This window comes from Caretta caretta, chromosome 8 (genome assembly GCF_965140235.1).
Source record: "Caretta caretta isolate rCarCar2 chromosome 8, rCarCar1.hap1, whole genome shotgun sequence".
In the NCBI taxonomy this organism is placed as follows: domain Eukaryota; kingdom Metazoa; phylum Chordata; order Testudines; family Cheloniidae; genus Caretta; species Caretta caretta.
The window spans coordinates 34,691,294-34,712,808 of record NC_134213.1 but is presented as its reverse complement, the minus strand read 5'-3'; the positions used below and the strand labels follow the sequence as shown (position 1 = coordinate 34,712,808).

At 42.9% G+C, this 21,515-nt stretch overlaps 1 protein-coding gene across 1 annotated transcript in view; it reads right to left on the bottom strand.

The window, feature by feature from the left end:
• CTNNA1 (catenin alpha 1) overlaps positions 1-21,515 on the bottom strand; it is a 204,159-nt gene that overhangs the window by 56,592 nt on the left and 126,052 nt on the right. The window contains exons 8-9 of the mRNA XM_048859987.2: positions 15,854-15,934; positions 14,918-15,070 (exon numbers count right to left, since the gene is read on the bottom strand). Coding sequence (XP_048715944.1) covers positions 14,918-15,070; positions 15,854-15,934 — 234 coding nt within the window. The remainder of the gene's footprint in view (positions 1-14,917; positions 15,071-15,853; positions 15,935-21,515) is intronic.

Genomic DNA, 21,515 nt, shown 5'->3' with positions numbered 1-21,515 from the left:
AAAATATTCATTCAGGTTTATCTACATTTATTTTGACTACTGCCGTTCCATTGTATGGCTGCCTTCTAAGACCAGTGAATAAGCAGAATACTCAAAACCACCACCAACTGCCCATTCATCTCAAGATTCAGTTCAAAGGTATATCATCTATTTAATTTCAAACTCTCCATTAGCTTGTTCCAGGCTCTCTCCCTCCATTCTGGTCTTTATTTCTTTTCAGATTTCATTTTAAGTAAGTCCTTTGCCTATGCCCAGTTTTTCTTCTCCCTCTGCTTATTGGCCTCATGAATTAGTGAGCACTTTCAGTGCCCATCCTTCCATACACCAACATTTTATGGAACCTGTAATCATAGAATATCAGGGTTTTAAAAACTTCCAAGGAAGGAGATTCCATCACCTCCCTAGGTAACGCATTTCAGTGTTTCACCACTTCAGTCTTTCACCACAGTGAAAGTTTTTCTTAATATCCAACCTAAACCTCCCCTACTGCAACTTGAAACCATTACTCCTCATTCTGTCATCTGCTACCACTGAGAACAGTCTAGATCCATCCTCTTTGGAACCCCCTTTCAGGTAGTTGAAAGCAGCTATCAAATCCCCCCTCATTCTTCTCTTCTGCAGACTAAACGATCCCAGTTCCTCAGCCTCTCCTCATAAGTCCTGTGTTCCAGGCCTCTCATCATTTTTGTTGCCCTCCGCTGGACGCTTTCCAATTTTTTCACATCCTTCTTGTAGTGTGGGGCCCAAAACTGGACACACTACTCCAGATGAGGCCTCACCAATGTCAAATAGAGGGGAGTGATCACAGCCCTCGATCTGCTGGCAACGCCCTTACTTATACAGCCCAAAATGCCATTGGCCTTCTTGGCAACAAGAGCACACTGTTGACTCATATCCAGCTTCTTGTCCACTGTAACCCCTAGGTCCTTTTCTGTAGAACTGCTGCCGAGCCATTTGGTCCCTAGTCTGTAGCGGTGCATGGGATTCTTCTGTCCTAAGTGCAGGACTCTGCACTTGTCCTTGTTGAACCTCATCAGATTTCTTTTGGCCCAGTCCTCTAATTTGTCTAGCGCCCTCTGTATCCTATCCCTACCCTCCAGCATATCTACCTCTCCTCCCAGTTTAGTGTCATCTGCAAACTTGCAGAGGGTGTAGTCCACGCCATCGTCCAGGTCATCAATGAAGATATTGAACAAAACCGGCCCCAGGACCGACCCTTGGGGCACTCCACTTGATACCGGCTGCCAACTAGACATGGAGCCATTCATCACTACCCGTTGAGCCCGACGATCTAGCCAGCTTTCTATCCACCTTATAGTCCATTCATCCAGCCCATACTTTAACTTGCTGGCAAGAATACCATGGGAGACCGTGTCAAAAGCTTTGCTAAAGTCAAGGAACAACATGTCCACTGCTTTCCCCTCATCCACAGAGCCAATTATCTCATCATAGAAGGCAATTAGATTAGTCAGGCATGACTTGCCTGTGGTGAATCCATGCTGACTGTTCCTGATCACTTTCCTCTCCACTAAGTGCTTCAGAATTGATTCCATGAGGACCTGCTCCATGATTTTTCCAGGGACTGAGGTGAGGCTGACTGGCCTGTAGTTCCCCGGATCCTCCTCCTTCACTTTTTTAAAAGATGGGCACTACATTAGCCTTTTTCCAGTCGTCCAGGACCTCCCCCGATCACCATGAGTTTTCAAAGATAATGGCCAATGGCTCTGCAATCGCATCTGCCAACTCCTTTAGCACTCTCGGATGCAGTGCATTCGGCCCCATGGACTTGTGCTCGTCCAGCTTTTCTAAATAGTCCCAAACCACTTCTTTCTCGTATGATTCTATGTAGTGTTCAGATGCTGTGTAATATGCTACAAAGTTTGTACTATAAAAAAGGACTGTGTTTTCATTTGTGTATGAATGCTGTGCTGAGTTTGTACATCTTGATTTGTTGAGAAATACAAGAGAACAACGCTTTGAGGGTTTATTTTGCTTGCAGTTATAAAGCTGTGAAAAGATAGTGTTCTAAAGATATTAAGTGCATCAAATCAATTAATATGCAAGGATTAGCTGATTATAATTAGCTTGCTGAGGGAGGTTAGCTTGGTCTGGAAGATGTATCAGATTTTAGATGATATATTAAAGAAACGTTGGTCATTTACTGCACATATTTGTTTCAAACTGCTGTCTGGATTATCCATAGCTAAATTAGTTGAAGAAAAATGGAGTTGGCCTCCTGTTTGGTTGAATACAGACTTTATATATTTTGCTCTCTCTCTAACTTGGGAAACACAAATTAAAAATGATTAATGAATTGTGCATCTCAGCCTTTTCCTCACCCTGAATCTGGGGCCATTTTTTTCTCTAACACAAACTTATCTTTGAACTCAAAATCGCAAATCAAATGGGGACTTTGGTTTTCAGAGATTTCAGATAAAGTAGCTCACTGACCAGAGAAAGTAGGGGTTCGGATACCATGGTAAGGACTGTGGTATGAGCCTAGATAGATTAGAGTCCAAGAATTCAGAAGTACATGTTTTCATGTCAATATTTGATTCTTTCTGATGCCAAATATTTTGCTTCTTTTCAATATGACTTTTCATCTGTGACTTAAACTTCTGATTTTCAGTTACAACAGGACTGATACAAACTGAAAAACAGATTCTAAACTTTCATTTTAGAAAAGTTATTTCCTAGCCCTTCTAGTTGAAATAACCTTCAACTTCAGCAACTAGATTCAATCGAGATATAGCACTGGCTCATGCCTAAGTCATAAAGTTTTTAATAAGATGAGTATATAAAATTACCACATTTAAGGTTTTTTGAGGCAGGAATTCTGGGACCAAGTGTGAAAGTTACTGTAGGAAATGGGAAAGAGTGAATGAATTTTATTCTCACTAAAATCATAATTTGATTCTCACTGGGTAAATCCTGACAATGGGGAAATAATCTCTACATGTGAGAACCTAATGCCCTAAGAAAAGCTGCCTACGTAATCCCTTTCGATAATCAGCATAGTTCCCTCTTCACCTAAGAAGGCCAGATATGAAAATCATCAGATCATATCTAGAACTACTTATTTAACAACTCAGATATGTAAGTAAATCAAGAATGTTTAAAAAGACATGATTTGGTTTATTTCTGTTTATTTTTATTGGCTTGTGGACTCCTCTGTGTTAACCCCAAATGCTTTTTATTTTTCTTGTAACCTTTAAGCTGGACCTCAAGAAGGTTATTCTTGATGTTTAATTTTTGTAAATGGTTTTTTTTAAATCTAGCAAAAGCCTAAGTTCCAGATGTATTTTCTTTCTTTTTGTTTTTAATAAAATTTACCCTTTTTTAAGAAAAAGATTGAATTTTTGGTGTCCTGAGAGGTTTGTGCATATGTTGATTAATTAGCTGGGGCAACAGCTAACTTCCTTTGTTTTCTTTCTCAGCCCTTTCCCAGAAGCGGGTTGAAAGGGCTTGAGGGTACCTCATAGGAAGGAATTCCCAAGTGCGCCTTCCTGGGTTCCAAGGGGTTTGCATTTGGGTGGTGGCAGCATCTACCCAACCAACGCCAGAGAAAAGCTGTAACCTTGGGAGTTTAATACCAGCCTGGAGTGGCCAGTATTAATTTTTAGAATCCTTGCAGGCCCACACCTTCTGCACTCGAAGTGCCAGAGAGGGGTATCAGCCTTGACAGTAACAAATATAAATCAGAAGTTAGGAATGATAGAAAATTGATAGGGAGGCAAAGGCACATCAGCAGAAATCTATGGCCAGCAGAGTTAAGGGCAATAAGGAATTTAAGTATATAGGAACAAAAAGAACCCTGAAAATGATATTGGCCTATTTCTAGATGGAAATGGTAGAATTATCATAATGCTGTAGTAGGAAGAGCGCCTGAAATATAAGCCCTTGTATTAGAGGCCTGGTATGAGGCAAAATCTGCTCACAAAATTTGGCAAAAAGAGGGCTAATATTGCAAATACACATTCCTAAGAAGTGCTCGTCAAAAAGTGCTCAAGCAAACACATCCCAATATTAAGTACCAGAACATCCCGATATCAAGGATGGTACAAAAACATTACCCAAGGATAACAGGAACACACTGTACCCTCCTAAAAGATACAGTCACGATGACAGTATGTAATAAAAATGTTTTAATCAAACCAACACGTACAAGAGAATGGGTGATAACCAGTGACATCGGGGGCCGTAACTATGTCAAAGGGCAGTACTAACTTGTTTGTATCGGGGTATAAAAATGTCTCTCAAAAAAGTATTTGTCTGGCCTTAGAGAGGAATGAAAAGACCCGCAGTTCACTAAGCTCGTCTGTTGTTTCAGGAATACATGTATTAGTGGTATGGTAGAGTCTGCGGAATACTAGTACCCATGCTTTGTCAAATAGTAAACCTGGCTGGGTGCTTTCGTCCCTTAATGGATCTTGTGGTCGTTGTGTGGTTCACTTGAGGTCGCCGTGCCAGCTGTCTGAGCAGGGCTAGGGCGGCACACAAAGAAAATAAGCGTGTGCGCACACACACACAGAGCCAAACATCTGTCAACATCTAACCACAAATGCAAGAAAGGCGGAAGCATTCAGTATTTCTATTCTATATTGGGGATACACAGTCTCATCATATGAGGAGAACATTATTTCCATTCCACTAGCACCTCTGGAGGATGTTACATTAGCTACTAAAGTTAGACATTTTTAAGCCAGCAGGTCCAACTAAAACTTGTGCCCAAGAGTTTTAAAAGAGTTGGCTGAGGAGTTTGTTGGATCATAAATGTTGATTTTCAGTACGTTTTGGAGTACTGGGATTGATCCATAAAGCTAATATGCCAATTTCTGAAAAGGATAAACAGACCGACCCAAGTAATTATAGGCCAGTGAACCTGACATTGATCCTGTGCAAGATAATGGAACAGCTAATATGGGATTGGATTAATAAAGAATTAAAAGAGGATAATTAATGCAAATCAGCACATTTGACTTGGTATTGCACAACAGATTAAAAACTAGAAAGATAAAAAGTAACATGGCACACATTAAATGGATTAAAGTCTGGCTAACTGATGGTCTCAAAATGTAATTGTAAACAACGAATTATCACCAAGCAGGTATTTTTCCAGTGGGGTCCCACAGGGATGAGTTCTTGGCCTTATGTTATTTAAATGTCTATCAAGACCTGAAAGAAAACCACCACCATTGATAAAGTTTGCAGGTGACAAAAAAAGAGGGAAACAGTAAATAATAAAGAGGACAGGTCACTGATTCTGAGCAATCTCAATTGCTTGGTAAACTGGGCGCAAGCAAACAAATGTGTTTTAACATGGGTAAACTAAGTGTATACCTCTAGGAACAATGAATTAGGCCATACTCACAGGATAGGGCACTATCCTGAGAAGCAGTGACTCAAAGATTTGGGGGTTATGGTGGATATTCAGCCAACCATGAGCTCCCAGTGCGACAATGTGATCAAAAGAAATAATTCTGCCAAATTTTGAAGTGAGGCAAACCACTGAACAGGTGGAAGTCACTGGCTAAGTACCAGGAACCAGGGTTCGTTGAAATGCTAAACCGGGGTGGGCAACCTATGGCACGCATACCAAAGGCGGCATGCGAGCTGATTTACAGTGGCACTCTGCTGCCGGCCTGGGGTTCAGTCTGCCAGCCCCTCGTCCCGGCAGCTCCACTGCTGGCCTGCGGTCCTGGCCGCCGGGCCTGCTCAGCCTGCTGCCAGCCTGGATAGACAGAACACTGGGCCGGCAGTGTGCTGAGCGGGGCCGACCACCAGAACCCCAGACCAGCAGCGGGCTGAGCAGCTCAGCCTGCTGCTGGTCCGCAGTTCCATCCGCCAGTCCCTGCCAGCTGGGGTCCCAGCCGCAGACTCCACTCAGCCCGCTGACAGTCTGGGGTTCTGTCCGCTGGCCCCTGTAAATGTAAAATGTATTACTGGCAAACCATTTATTTACTGTAATTTAAGAAGACTTGGCACCCCACTTCTGAAAGGTTGCTGACCCCTGTGTTAAACCATCTTTTGACAATAGTGTCTTCTGCACAGAGACTAGTTCAGTTCAATGACTAGTTCATTCTGTACAGAAGATACTATTGTCAAAAGAATTAAGAAACTAATTGGAAGTAGAAAAAGCAAGAAAGTTTCTTTTCTTCTTCTGATCTATGAATAAAACCTAAATGTACAGATGAGATACACTAGTTCCAAAAATCGTGACCTACAATCAGTTCAATTCACTACTACATTTCCTTTCTTTAATAAATCGGTTTTAAATGCAAAACACAAACCTTTTTTCTTGTGTCCAGCACATTTAAGCTAGTTTTATTTAATAAACAATTCAAGTGTTATTTTTGTGCATTCTTAACTTGAATTTCCATCAAAACAGAGTAAAAAAATAACCTAATAAATCATTTTTCATTTTCTAACAAAAATGGAAAAATTAAGAATCTGAATAAATGTAAGTTAAGCTATATAATTGCTTAAAATGAATATGCATAGATAGCGTATCCTCGTATTTAGCAAAAAGCACCACCAAATTTAGTGTAAAGGCTATATTTAGTTGCAAATCAACATGTTTTATTGGTTACCAAAGAAAATCAACTTTTCTTTAAGAAAATAACTAAAAATTACAAATGGAAAACACGATTAAAATGATTGCTTAAATCAGGGTTTCCTGCTTGCAGATTTAAACCGTGATTAAAATTGGTGATTTAAATTAATCCACCCTGGCTGTAGGTTTGACTGCTGATGCTACTGAAGATGAGGGGGAAAAGAGTAACCTCATACATTTTTAGTTAGGGACATTATAATTTATAATTCATTTCTGCAGGACTTCTCCTAGGTCACCTTAACATATCTGTTCTCAAAATAACTTTTTGATACTCAATTTTTCTTTTTTTGTATTAATTCCATTATAATGCAGGGTAAAAGATAGCTAATTTAATGGGTTAACATAGTGATTTTGAAAGCCATCTGAAGAATGCTATCCAGTGTGGCAGGAGGAAGTGAGGCAATCCACACACAGCCCTCAAATTAATAAAATGTAGTTAGTTTTCCCCCTCTATTGAGACTGAGTCACCAAACTCAGTTGGGCATCCAACTGAAGCTCTTTGGGACATGGAAACTATTGTTTATCTGTGATGCACAGACCTCTCAAGTGTGCCAGATTTTTGTAGGATGTTCCACATTTTGGTTGCACAGTTGCACCACGGGGCATGCCAGTGACATTCTGCCAGGAGGACAGAAGAGCGTGCAACAAAATAAGTTCAGCCTAGGGAGCCAGAAGGCATAGAGTTCAAATCTCACCTCTACTGATGTGTATTTTATTACTGTGCACTTCAAAACCCTTCTTATTGAGCAAGCATTTGTAGCCCTGCCACAGAAGGCAATCAATTATCTTTCCCCCATTATAAAAAGAAGTTGAGAGAAAGGCTGCAGAGTCACTTCAGGAAGAGCTGAGACTAGAACCAGGTCTCCAATATGAGAGATTCAAGTTTCATCCGCATTGCTACTGCTTTAGTAAACAATAAGTGAACAATACTTCCATCCTGGAGCCAAGAACCCAGGATTCCTGATCCGCAGTGTTCTATTTTTGTCTAAATTAGAAAATAGCTGTGTAAATCACTGGCAGAATATGTACTGCATTCCCCTCTCGTGGCTGGTCCACAAAGAAGATGGCTGTTATTCCTGTCGATCAAGTGGTAGAGATCCATGCCAGGGTTCTGAAAGACCAGGTGTAAAGCCTTCTGGTGATCCAAGGGGAAGGTTAACTATTGTGTCCAGTGGGTCCATACCCGGCCTGTGCACCCATGCCAAACAGACATGGAGGGCTGAAGACGTAACCTGGCGTGCTGGGCCGCATATATGCAGGCTGTCGTATGTCCAACAGTTTCATGCAATTTCTGGCTGTGGTTGTGGGAAACCGGCAAAGGTTTTCGGTAATGTCCAAGAGTGCTTGGAAGTGCAGCTCCGGCAGGAATGCCGTGGCCTGCGTGGAGTCCAAGAGAGCCCCTATGAATTCTATTTGCTGCGTTGGGGCCAGTGTAGATTTGGGCATGTTCAGTATGAGGCCCAGCCTGTAGAATGTGGCCCGGGCCAGGGACACGTGCTGTGCGTCCCATGCTTGGGACTCGGCCTTGATGAGCCGGTCATCTAGGTATGGGAATACATCTCTACCCTGATATAACGCAGTCCACGGGAGCCAAAAAAATCTTACCGTGTTATATGTGAAACCGTGTTATATCAAACTTGCTTTGGCCCCCCTGCTCCTTGTCCCCTGACTGCCCCCTCCAGAGATTCCCCCGTCCCTAATCACCCCCAGGACCCTACCCCCTTCCCACACCCCCTGCTCCTTGTCCCGACTGCCCCCCCCCCCCCATAGGCACTCACCAGCCGCGGCGGGAAGCAGAGCAACGTGGCCCCAGCTTGCTCCACTCTTCCAGTTCCCAGCTGCGGTACTCCTTTCCCCAACCTCCCCACACTCACTGGAGGCAGGAAGTGGACCCTCCCTCCCCCCGCTGCTGGTGAGTGCGGGGGGACAGGAAGAAATCCCTTCCCCTAGCCCCTCCCCCGAGCAACATGGCTGGGCCGGGGTGAGGGAAGCACAGCAGGCTGCTCCTGGCCCCCACTAATCAACCAGGCCACTCTGGGCCCCCAAAAGTGCCCACCCACAGCTCCTGCCTCCCAGACCCAGGGCACGGGAGGCCTGCTTTACCGCATTGTATTCGAACCCATGTTATATCGGGTCGTGTTATAACGGGGTAGAGGTGTACTTGGACCTAATGTTTGCGGAGGAAGGCTGCCATGACCGCCATACACTTAGTGAATGCCCGAGGTGCTGTTGAGAGCCCAAACAGGAGCACCCTGACCACGAAACATCTGTGGGCCGGGATAATAGATATATGGAAGTACACATCTTTCAAGTCGAGGGCGGCGTACCAGTTCCTGGGATCCAGGGAAGGAATGATGGTGGCCAGAGAGATTGTTCACCTTCCTTATGAATGTGTTGAGATCTTGCAGGTCCAGGATAGGCTGGAACCCACCTTTGGCCTTGGAGATGGGGAAATTGTGGGAATAGAATCCCTTGCCCCATAACTCCTGAGAAACCTCCTCTATTGCCCCTAGAGCGAGGAGCGATTGCACCTCCTACATGAGGAGTTGTTCATAAGAATGGTCCCTGAAGAGGGACAGGGAAGTGGGGGTGAGAGGGAACAGAATTGGATAGCATATCCCACCCCTACTGTGCTGAGGACCCAACAACCTGACGTGATCTGGGATCAAGCACAGTAGAAGCGGGAGAGTCGATCCACAAAGTGGGGAGGGGTAAGGATCGAAGACTGAAGCTGACGCTCCGTCCTCGGGCGCATTTCAAAAGTTTGGCTTCGGGCCCGGGGCTGTTTGGCTGAGCCCTGGCCTTGGCCTGAGGAGGGGGCCTCCTATTATTTCTGCCCCGTCTCCTTGACGAGTCTTGCCTAGGAGGCCCAGAGTAGAAGCGGGACAAGGGCTGAGGCTTAAAAGGCTGTCTTTGAGGTGCTGGGGTGTGCACCTCAAAGACTTCAAAGTCGCCCGTGAGTCCTTAAGGCTGTGTAGGCAAGAGTCTGTATTTTGGGCGAACAAGGCCACACAGTCGAAGGGGAGGCCTGTATTGTGTTCTGGACCTCAGGTGTTATCCCCAAGACCTGGAGCCATGCACTGTGCCTCACTGCAATGGCGATGGCCATGGTCTGTGCCACCGAGTCCGCTGTGTCTAAAGTGGCCTGGAGGGAGGTTCTGGAAACCACCCTGCCCTCCTCAAGGAGCGCGCTAAATTCCTTGTGAGAGTCAGCAGGAAGTAATTCCTGGAACTTTGCCAAAGAGCTCCAAGAGTTGAAAGCACAGCAGCTGAGTACAGCTTGTTGGTTGGCCACTCAAAGCTGGAGCCCCACAGTCGAGTAGACCTTCCGGCCAAAAAGGTCCAGCCTCTTAGCGTCCCATGACTTAGGCGCAGGACCTGGCTGTCCTTGCCGCATCGACCACCGAAGTCCCCGGTTGGGAGTGGGTGAAAAGGTGTTCATACCCTTTCTGTGGCACAAAATATCGTCTTTCCACCCCTTTAGCGGTAGGTGATATAGAGGCGGGAGTTTGCCAAAGCACCTCAGTGGTGTTTTGGACGTTCTTATGAGGGGCAAGGCCACCCTAGAAGGACCCTCAGGGACAAGGATGTCCACCATCTGGTCAGACTCCTCCATGACCTCCTCTTCCTGGAGACTGACGTTTAGGGCCACCCTCCTAAGGAGGTCCTGGTGACCCTTGGTGTCCGTCGCCGGGAGGGTGGTGCTGCCTGCCACCGCCTCGTTTGGTGAGAAGGAGGCAGCAGCCTGTGGGACAGGGAGATGGTGAGCGGCGCCACAACATCATAGACTTGCCATGATGATTAACCAGAAGTGGTGCCGCCATCAGTGCAGCAAAGAGTGATGGAGTCACATGCAGTGCCAGGCTAGACGTTTCAGCCAGTGCTGTTGACAGTGCCTGGGCTTGTGGTGCCGGGCCCCGCAAGTGCGGGGCCGAGGACTGCACTATCATGGCAATGAGGTCTTGCGCTGCCTCCAAATCCTTCTGAGTGGGGGAGTCTATCAGCACCCGACTTGACGGGCCTCCCATTGGGGCTGGAGTCAACGGTGCCGGGTCTTGAGGCCCAGACCATGGGTGTTCTGCCGGGGAACGCACCCCACTGGAGCTCCCTCGCAGCTTCTTGATGGGGGAACGACCCTTGTCTGCCTTCTTTTTCTTATGTGGCACTGGGGACTGCGAACGGTGCCAGCTGGTGGCACTGGCCTTACAGGTTGGGGAGTGGCACCCATGCTCCTTGGAGGAGTCCTTCCTCTGTGCCAGGACATCCTGTGCTGGGGCACTGCGCACCGATGATGCTGGTGCCTCTTCCAGTGCCAGCTGTAGGCGGAGGGCCGACTCCATCAGTAGGAGCTTCAAACGATAGTCCCACTCTCTCTTAGTCCTGGGTCTGAAGCTCCTGCAAATTGGGCGCTTATCTGTCTGATGGCCTTCTCCTAAATACTTGAGACAGGCAGCATGTGGCTCGCTTGTGGGCATAGATTTCGCACACCTCTCGCATGCCTTAAACCCCTGCGACCGAGGCATGCCCTGGTGCCTGGGGAAACTAGGACTGGGTTGGGGGGAAGCCCCCCGAAGGACCTCCAACTAATGTAACACAAGCGAACAACTATATACAACTAAAAAGAGGGAACAACTAGGTAGGCACTTGTGAATGCAAGAGACTGAGCTGCACCAATGACCGTTATTGTTGGTAAGAAGAAACTGAGCAAGCGGCAGGGACCTATACACACTGCCATAAAGGCGCCACTCCAGGTGTCTCCACAGCTGACAGATAGGTACCGTTAGGGGAAAAAACCTTCCGACGATCTTGCACGCGGCGCATGCACACCTATCGGACTGCACATGAGCTATCACTTGAAGAAGAGAGTTAACGGGCAAACTGACACTATGCACGATCCTGCAAAGGCACTCTATTCCTTCTAAGAAAAAGGAGGCAGATAATTGGAAGCTAATGTTTTAGTATAATGCACATACGCTCCTGGAAGAGGTTTGTAAACATCTAGGCTATGCCTACACTGCACTGCAGTGCAGATTAAAGGGATAACTGAAGAGTGCACCAAAATGTCGCTCTCTCAATGCCCTCTGTGGACTGTACTGTAGCAAACTAAAAGTTACCTACTAGGGTTCATGTTAACATGGTCCTCCTTCAGAAGGACTAAGTTAACATGAGAGAAGTACCTTTTAATTCATGCCAGCTGCATGTCCAGTGTCACAGTTAGAGCACAACATTTTGGTGTGCTCTGCAATTCACAGCCCTGTAGTTCACTCTGTGGTGCACTGTAAATAAGTCCAATAGATCATGTTACTCTTATAGGCACAGTTACACTTCTGAAAGCAAGTGATTACCAAAGATCTCTAAAGAGTTGCTGTATGTAGCACATCATATTAGTAGTGTCTGATTCCAGTCAGAAGTATTCCGTTTAATGCATACTTGCACAAGAGCGTTTTCTTGAGCAACAGAATGTAGGACTGCACAGACTCTCCAAAAAATATAATTTGCTGCTTTGTGTTTAAACACAAGCAAGATCAAATAATGCCTCATGTGCTGAGAATGACAGCTGCTCACTGTTCAAGTCATACATATCTAGAACTAGTAGAAGCAGAGGGCTCGCCTACATGGGGAAACTGATTGGCATAACTACAGTGGTATAATTATATCTTTATAGCTATGCTGGTATAACTCCCTGTGTGGATGCTATTCTGGAACAGAAGCGACTTTATTCCAGTACTATCTAGCTAAAGAGCGAAGGCAAAAAATTTGAATTATTTAATCTTTTTAAGAAAACGCCATTAAAACTATATTAAAGCTACTACGCTGAGTATATACAAGTCAAAAGCCAAATTTAAAAGTTACAGAAAGTTGGTTTCTCAGTGTTTCAGCCACAACACAGTCCCTATTCAGCTTCTTTGTTGGCACCCATTGCCTTAGACCCTGAGTGTCTCCTACAGCATTTGACTTCATATCCAGATGGATGAATATATTGAGGTAAATGTGAATTATCCACAAGGTGTACTTTAGAGAGCTACAATGCAGCATGTTTTTGCCTTTGACATGCACAATTTGGGGACATTTTGGAAAGCTTCCCCAAGTTTCTGAAAACCCCCACATGTACCACTATTTAGATGCATGTGTCTATAGTTAGCTCTGGCTCCAGAGAAGCATCACAGCACATTTAATCGAAAGCTTTATCAATTTCCTTTGACATACATCATAAGGTGATTTCCAGATTCCAAAACTGCATAAAGAAGTTCCACACTTCAGGAGGAATGCCATTTTATAGAGGATATTGCCATACAATTAGAGTTAATTTTTCACACTTCCCATATAATCAAATAAGCATAATGTATGGAAAAAACAAAAGGCAGAACTGCTTTACACCAAGTACCAACCAAAACCAAAAGAGGTTTTTGGGGGCACTGAGGTCACTGAATAAGCCAATTAAATAAAAAAGTATTAGGCATGGTCAGGGATTCAGGTTGTCCTGGCAGTCTAAATTAATTCCCCTTGCTTTATTTATGAATACTACCTCCAAACTGTTTAAATATATGTTAACTATTTCAACGAAAACATTATCTAGCTGTATGTGATTCCTGTGCTGAAAGACCTTACAGTCTCTCATGTGTATGTGCGATGGTACCAAGAGTCCCTTAAACTAGTGAGAAAGTGGCTTGCAGAATTAATGCAGGAGTCAGATCAATGAAAGATTGACAACTGCCTTGTTCCTGAAGAAAAAATAAATAGAAGAGTTGTATGAAAAACGCAAGATTATTCTAAAAGTCACATGGACTCATTTGTAGTTCAACAGCAGAATGGGATTATTATACAGTACATTTTGATCAGCATTTGACTTTTTAGACTGCAATTGAGGTTAGTGGTGAGAATTAATCATTCAGCCGACCACTTGACAGTATATACAGAATAAAACTTTTAAAGATTTGGCAAAAATCTAACTATGCACGAGCAGTAAACAATTACAACTGTAGATTTATGTTCCTTTATAATTTTGTTTGCAATATTGCACAAAACTAAATGTGAATAATAAGGCAGCAGGTCATTATTACTAAGACATATGCAGTAAGACCTGGAATGAACTTGAATTTTTTTCTTAACTGCAATACCAGTTGCCAAAGACATTAACTTTTATGGTAGATAGACTTGTCTTATGTATTTTAATTAAAACTGATAAGTCTCCGATTTAAGTTAGTGTTCTTAGAAAACAGTCTTACAGACAGGAAAAATTTCCATTTGACGACTTATGTTTTCAAATAATATTCTTAAATTGACCTTATCTAAGGTTTTTGTATCAAAATTCTTATTTTTGTACAGAAATTTGTAGTGTTCATTCCACAAGCCTTTGCATAAAGACCAATTTCACTAGCAATAAGAGATGTTTCAAATGACATTTACAACAACATATATTTTGGACTCAATACACCAGCATGAAGGAGACAATGATTACTTATGTCTCTGCTTAGAATAATCTCAGTTAGTGTAGTATACCCAGACAAACAACAAATCCACAGGTTGAAACTACAACTTTACAAACATTCAAAGTATAGTTTGAAAATACGATGCATCTTTTTATGCTGTACGTGATCACTAAAAAACACAAGCTATGGAAAAAGAAACTGTTGATCACCACTTACGTAAGTGAGTTAGTCTGTAGAAAACTGTCAGCATAGGTTTATACCTAGGCTTGGCAGGATTCGAGCTAAAAATCTATATATGTCAGTAAACATCAATTTCCGATGACATGCTGAAATCAATGAAAAAGATCTATCGGTAACCGTGGGCAGCAATACAGCCTCTCCCATTTGCGCCTGCAGTCCCACTGTCATGGGAGTGGGAGAGGGGGTCTATGACAGACCTTCTGCAACTCTGCTGGTCAGGGCCCCACTCTCTCACTCACCAGCCACTATTCAGCAGCAGCACCCCGTGCCCAGGGCTCATCCTCCTCTTCGCAGTCCTGGCTGGGAGGTCTCTGCTCTGCCAGGCTAGGACTGCAGCCTCCCCTGCAACTTGAGGCCAAGTATCTTGGCCCTCTCAGCTAGGCAGGAAGCCCCTGCAACACCACTTTCCACGCTGCCCTAACCCTAACACCAAATCTCTTCCCCTTGATATCTAACAATTGTAAAAAGGGTACAAAACAAAATTAATATTAATCATTGAAGTTAGAAAAAATCTAATCCAATTATGCCAAGCCTATTTATACTATAAAATGTGTTAACTGCTAGAACAGTTTGAAAATTAGAAATTATGCTAAAATTAGTAAAACTTAACTTCAGTTGGTTTGTATGACCTTACCTCAATCAACTTATTGGCATGTTCACGGAAAACCTGTGCATACTCCTTAACTTCTTTTTCATTCCCATTCTTGGCAGCTTCAATCAACACTAAAAGTGGAACGTTGGTTTCCAGAAAAGAATCGGACACATGATCCATAACAGCTTTGCGGAGCTAAGAATTAAAATGAAAATTAGTTGGGATTTTCGGCACAGAGTTCAACTGCTGTTTTCTTGCATCTTAACAAGAAAATGTTTACCACGATAAGGATCTTGAATATTTGTTAAGCAATTGCTCCCTCTGTTGCTGTGTGTGACCAGGGCTCTCTCTATTCAGGTTGGCCACGCAGTTTTTGCGCCAATTTAATCAAATTGGTTAAGTCAGTGCAACCCCCCATTTGAGCACATTAATATTTATTTACAATGTGAAGATATTGGCTTAGCTTCAGTGACTAAATCTGCACTTTTCCTGCTGAATATTAAAATTAACACCATTATTTTTGTATTTAATTCAACGTAAGGATTTTGAAAAGTTAAAATAAACTCAACTCTCCTATATATTTTGCTACATCCACATTTGGGTTTAAAGTGAACTTTTTCCCCTTTAATAGTGAACTGTTCCTAAGTGTTAGCATTATACACACTCTTGCTACAGGTGTACTTGTCTGTAATTTGAGTCCAAAATGTTTTATTTTAATTCAACATCTAAAATGTCTTCTCTGTATAGTTATCTATAGGAGATTGCAATTCAAACCCTAATACTGTCACTCAAACAAAGCGCTGTAAGCTTCTAGCTTTCAATGAACTAGACAAGAAAAAAAAAAAAGAGCGAAACTACTGTCATTACAGAACGTAAAGCACTCAGATAAACAAAACATTTCCAATAGGAAACATTCAGAATTGCACTAATTTCTATAAACACTTACTACATTACATTAATATTTTACTCATTCTGTACCTGTCTACGCAGGTCCCTGGTCTTTTTAGTCATTTTGTCTATTGCAGAATTCAGCGCGTCACTTCTTTCTTTGCGTCCAGCCTGTAAAGCAAGAGAGGCTAAGATAAATACAATATTTTGTGTTGGACAGGAGACAGTATTCACATCTTTAAATAGTAAGAAAAACAGCAGGTTACACCAATGGAAAGCTAAAAATGACCTCTGGATTCACCTCCTTATTCAACAAGGCTATTGGTGTTTCTTCCCATCTCATGCTTTCCTTCCTCTACATTTTCTTCTTAGAGGAACTATGGGGGAAGTTAGAGGGGTTTTCAGAGGTCTAAGCTAGAGACTGATCCAAAAAAGTCTTCAAATACAAAGTCTTAGATCCCTTCTTGATTGATCTGACAACCACACAGTTTCTTGTGCTTGATTCACTCTGATTCAGACTTGCAGCACATCCTGTATGAGAGCAATAATTAAGTCCTGAAACTCTTATGACTCCATCAGAAAGCATGAAAGCCCATGACTCCGACTCTCACATTGGTATAAAAAGATGCAGACAGTACACGAACATTTGATGGCTGACCTTCACCCAAACATTTTAAGTAGTAAAATGGTTAGTCCAAAGTGGTCACTCATGGGACAAGAAGCATTCCCCTAAAGAGTTTTGCATTTCACTTCAACCATAGTGGACAATTCACATGTAGCCAAAACCATAAGCCACAATTTAAGTACTTTTAAATATAGAAAGCTTAAAAAAAAGTACTTAAGTTCAACACAAACATCAAGCGTAAAAATCCAACACCAATCTCAAAACCAAAACCTATGTAAGGAAGAGCAGTGGATTCCATGAGCCTATGGTACAGTAGGGATCTGGGCAGTGTTGCAAAGGAGAAAGAAGGTTACAACTTGGCTTTGATTAAGCAGATATGAGGCTAGGAGAATATTGAGCTCAAATGTAATCATTTATATTAAGAAATTCTAACAGTGATCTTAACACACGATTAGTTTCTAGTTCTGAATATACAGTATATAGCTTTAAACTAGCCTTTAAGCAACCACAAAGCAATTTTACGAAGTTCTGCACTATGCTCAATGTAATTATACTGCTGAGAGAAGAAGAGATTAGCCACCATTAATGTGTGTGTATGCTGAGAAAAGAACACATTAACTACCATTAATGTAAGTGTATGCTAATTATCAAATGATAGGTTGATTTGGAAGACTTGGATCAGCAACTTTGAAATCTTAATCAAAGATCTGGAGTTCTGCATAAAACAGATGTTATGTGATTGATGGGATTAACCCCAACTGGGAACAGCAAGGCTGGGTTTATTTTGACCGCTATTACGCGTGTGTCTGCACTACAAACAAGGTGACCTATATTAGGTTGACTTACAGGTCCACACTGCTTTCCTTCTGTCAGTGGTGCATGTCCTCACCAGAAGCACCTCCACCAACTTAAGAGTGGCCTGTTCTCAGCTCCCCACTCCCTGCCAGGAGCCTGGGCGCAGGACACCGAGAGCCCAGGCAGCAGCCAGGCTCTAGTGGGCGCCCTCCACCCACTCTGGGGTGATAGTCAGAGCTGTGAGTGGCTTTCTTGTCAATTTCACACGTGAAATTGACAAGAATGACAGCCAACAGCCTATGTAAGTAACCCACAGTGTCTACACTGACACTGCATTGCCTAACTACACTGACTTAAGCCCTTCTCCGCTCGTGGAGGTGGAGTTATGTTGGTGTAGTAAGCCACTTACATCGGTGGGAGTAAGGCTGTAGTGTGTACACTGACATAATTAGGTTGATGTAAGCGACCTTACGTCGACTTAATTCTGTAGTATAGACCAGCCTTAGTTACCAACCATGATAGCCAAGAGCGGTCATGTCCATGGTCAACTGAACTGATTCTGTGTCACAAAGTGGTTACAAGACAAAGCAGCACCACAAACTGAAGTTACTATTGGAACAAAAATTAGTTTAGCTATTCCCTCTTCCTTGTATCACAATGCAGCCCATTAAAATCTCACCCAACCCCTGCCAAAAAAAATCATTTTTTTTAAATTATACAGAAGAAAAACTAATTATTCTAATTACTACAATAATTTCTACCCCCAGTGAGGGGCAGTAGCTTTCTCTAGCTGACAAAGCGCTGTCCACACCAGCGCTTTTTGTTAAAATTTTTGTTGGTTGGGGGGGTATTTTTTTTACCAACAAAAGTGCAACGTAGACATAGCCTTGACATGCTCTTAGTTCAACCACAAATTGCTGGGCTGGATGCAGGAATCACTGGGTGAAATTCTATGGCCTGGGTGACACAGGAGGTCAGACTAGATGATCATCATGGTCCCTTCTGGCCTTAAAATGTATGAATCTAGACTTGTGTAGTCTAAACTGCACCAGAGTTCTGCCAGTGCAGCCTGTGGCTTTGATGCAAATGTGGCCCAACAAGACTATGGGTCCCAACTTGCAGGGTTCCATTTTTCACTGGTTGTGGTAAAATGATGGATTGGTTGTTGGGACTTGTAGTCTCTGCAAGCCTCATCTCTTACTGAAAGATATGGGCAGCTGAAATATGCTTCATTTTTATGCAAAGTAGATACAGCCCTTTGGCTGCTGGCAGATTGCCAGTGCAGCCCTCAGAAGGGCAAAATGTAGAGAAATTCGAGAAATCCTGTGAAAGCTGTCTTATTCAGCATTGTATAGAGCCTGTGTACTGTCACTTGAGTGCTTTGTAAAGCTAACAAATTGGAAATTTACAGCTTCTCATTTTAATTTCAGATCAATTGTGTTGCTTCTCCTACCAGTAGCACGTTGCTGGTGGTACCGGTTAACACAGATGAGAATTACAAAATCCCAGTGTGGTGTTAAACTAATGCTTAGGAGGGTTGCTGTCTAAAGGCAATAACACAGTTTTCTTTTTCTTTGTGGAGCATGTTGTTCTTCTGCCATGTAGTGGTTGATGTTTGGCACATTGCAGGTTGGCTTTCTGTTTCAGAAATCAGTGACATGTAGTCTCTAGGTATGCAGATAGTCCCTTCTTTCAGAAATCTCAGTCCACTTCCAGGGGTCCACTGTGCTTCCAGAATTGATTCTAGTTAAAAGCAGAGAATAAGCTCCTGCTGCTTGCAGAAACTAACAATACAGCACTACTTGTCATGTGAAAACTTGCTTGCATGGTCAGAAAAAAATTTAAGACTATGCATAGCAATGTCATCTACTAGTTTCTCCCATAGCAAACATTTTACAGCAAAGATTGAAAGGGTGTGTATTTGGGAAGGGGAAAACAGCATCTCTCTCCCAGTCACACTAGTGGTACCAAAAAGGCCTCACAACAATTCTGTTTCACCCTACACCTTGGTTTTATCAGAAGAACTGGATGCTATGGTAAAGGAATCCACCAGAAAAAGTACACACACACAGACTAAGATCAGGAAGGTCCATCATGATAATCTAGTCTAGGGGGTTCTCTCAACAAATTTTTGGTGGCCTCAGCGTGCGGCCACCAACTCTTGCTGGTGGCCACACTGACCATTTTCCCTAAAATAATTAACTTTAGGAAAAACAAATAAATATGCACATATACACATGTCCAAATTATTGTAATTTATTTATGGAGGGTTTATTCAGACTCAGTAATGAAAAATAATTTCCAGTTGTCTCTATTCTTTACTGGACCTAAACAGAATAGAAACACAAATAAGGTGCTTTGCATGTTCTTGTCTTTTTGTTGTTGTTGCTTTTGCTTTTTTGGTTGTGCTTTTTTTTTTTTCTTCTTAAACTTGTTACCTGGTAAGTCTTCTGCTGTGAAAAGTGATACTTGTATGTTTGTTAATACCACTTTTCACAGCAGACTTACGCAGCCCCAGGAAGCTCTGGGACAAATTAAGTCCTGAATCGGGAGGTGGGCAGGGAGGCAGCAGGACCCAGTGACAATGGCAAGGATAGTGAGCCTGGGGCCAGCCCCGTGGCTGAAGCCTGCCTCCCCTACCCCTGGGAAAGTGAGGAATTCACCAACTGCCTGCACCTCCAGATTGTGTGTCCCCGGAGGGGAGGCAGGGCCCAACCTCTGCTAGCAGCCCTGAGAGGGGCCACTGCTTTCTCCTCCCACCCATCAAAGCCCAGATCGCTGTGGCCGCAAGAAAAGGCCCTGGTGGCCGCATTTGAGAAACACTGGACTAGAGCAAACTTGGAAATATTTAGACAGTGTAATTTAATACACAACCAGGACACTTTAATTTTCTTAATTATGGTCAATTATAGTGTTCATATGGCTCTCTCTCACACCCAAACTTCTACTTGATGCCTCAATGAAATCATAGCTCTGTTTAAGGCAAAACAGTCTGCCACAAAATTACAACTTCACTACAGGATCGGAGAGAATGAAGAGTTAGGGAAAGAAGGCACAAAGTTTTGTTTAAACACAAAACACTTCAGAAAGCAGTAACACTGATTATAAAGTATGGAGGGGTATTTTTTGTTTTTAAGTCCTGTATTTGAGTTTTGCACCTTTCCTATCAGTATGAAAGTCCCCTAAGGCCATCTTACATTAACATGAAGCAAAAAGAAAAGGAGTACTTGTGGCACCTTAGAGACTAACCAATTTATTTGAGCATGAGCTTTCGTGTCCTTTTCTTTTTGCGAATACAGACTAACACGGCTGTTACTCTGAAAATTAACATGAAGGTTTTCCTTCTCTGCAGTTCATGCATTGAAGACATTTCCATGTCACTGTGTGGAACTCAAAATGAATATGCTGTTGTAACAGTTTAAAATGCACCTCATTGCATCATAACTTTAAGTCACAGGGTAAAGGAATCAAAAAAGAGAGCATACTCAAGAAAACAGAAGAGGAAAGTTAGAAACAACATTATCTGGGTTAAAGCAGCCTTACCAAAAAATAGCCATGAAAATTCGCCAGCTCATTTACCCTGTGTTATCAGTTATCATGGAAAATAAGTGGTATTTTTGTGTACCCTGGGTGCATACAGCGAGTTAAGAGTGTAGTTCCTCTAAATCTCATTGAATGTCTGAGCTCTTGATGAGACACACTGACTTGGCAGCAACAGTACAGGCAGACAGCTTTACAAGCTTTCCCAAGAACATAGTTCTACCAGTGCATCTTAATTCTAAACATGCAACATGACTGTTGTTCTGGCCTGGACGTTCTGTTGCACAGATTCCCAGCAAAACTAATGTGAACTTCTAGTCACGGGGGTGGGGGGATGAGGAGGAAGCTAACTTCTGGTGATTAAAGTGAACCATCAAACTCCTCACTTGATCTCAAACCTGATTTGAGCCCCAGCCTGAAATGCAGAGCGCACAGCATTACCTCCACCCAATCCCCAGGAACAATCATCTTCAGTTTTGTTAAAAGTTGAGAAAAATATGATTTTGAAAGTAGCGAAAATCTAGTTTATTCTAAGGAAAACGAATTTCACACACTTGAAGTTTTATTTTTTCAGAGATTTGTCGTTCTTAATTGTAAGTTTATTATTTTCTTTGTTACTTTGGAGATGTGAACAACTTAGCTTCACTTCCCCACATTCCAGCAATATCTAAGCAAAATGTTTTCCTTCTTGTTCATTCTAAAGACAAAGAAGGAATGTAGTGGTATGCAGCTCTAAAATGCCAGATAATTCACTTCACTGTTCCAGTTGGTGCTAAATCAGCATTCTCCTAT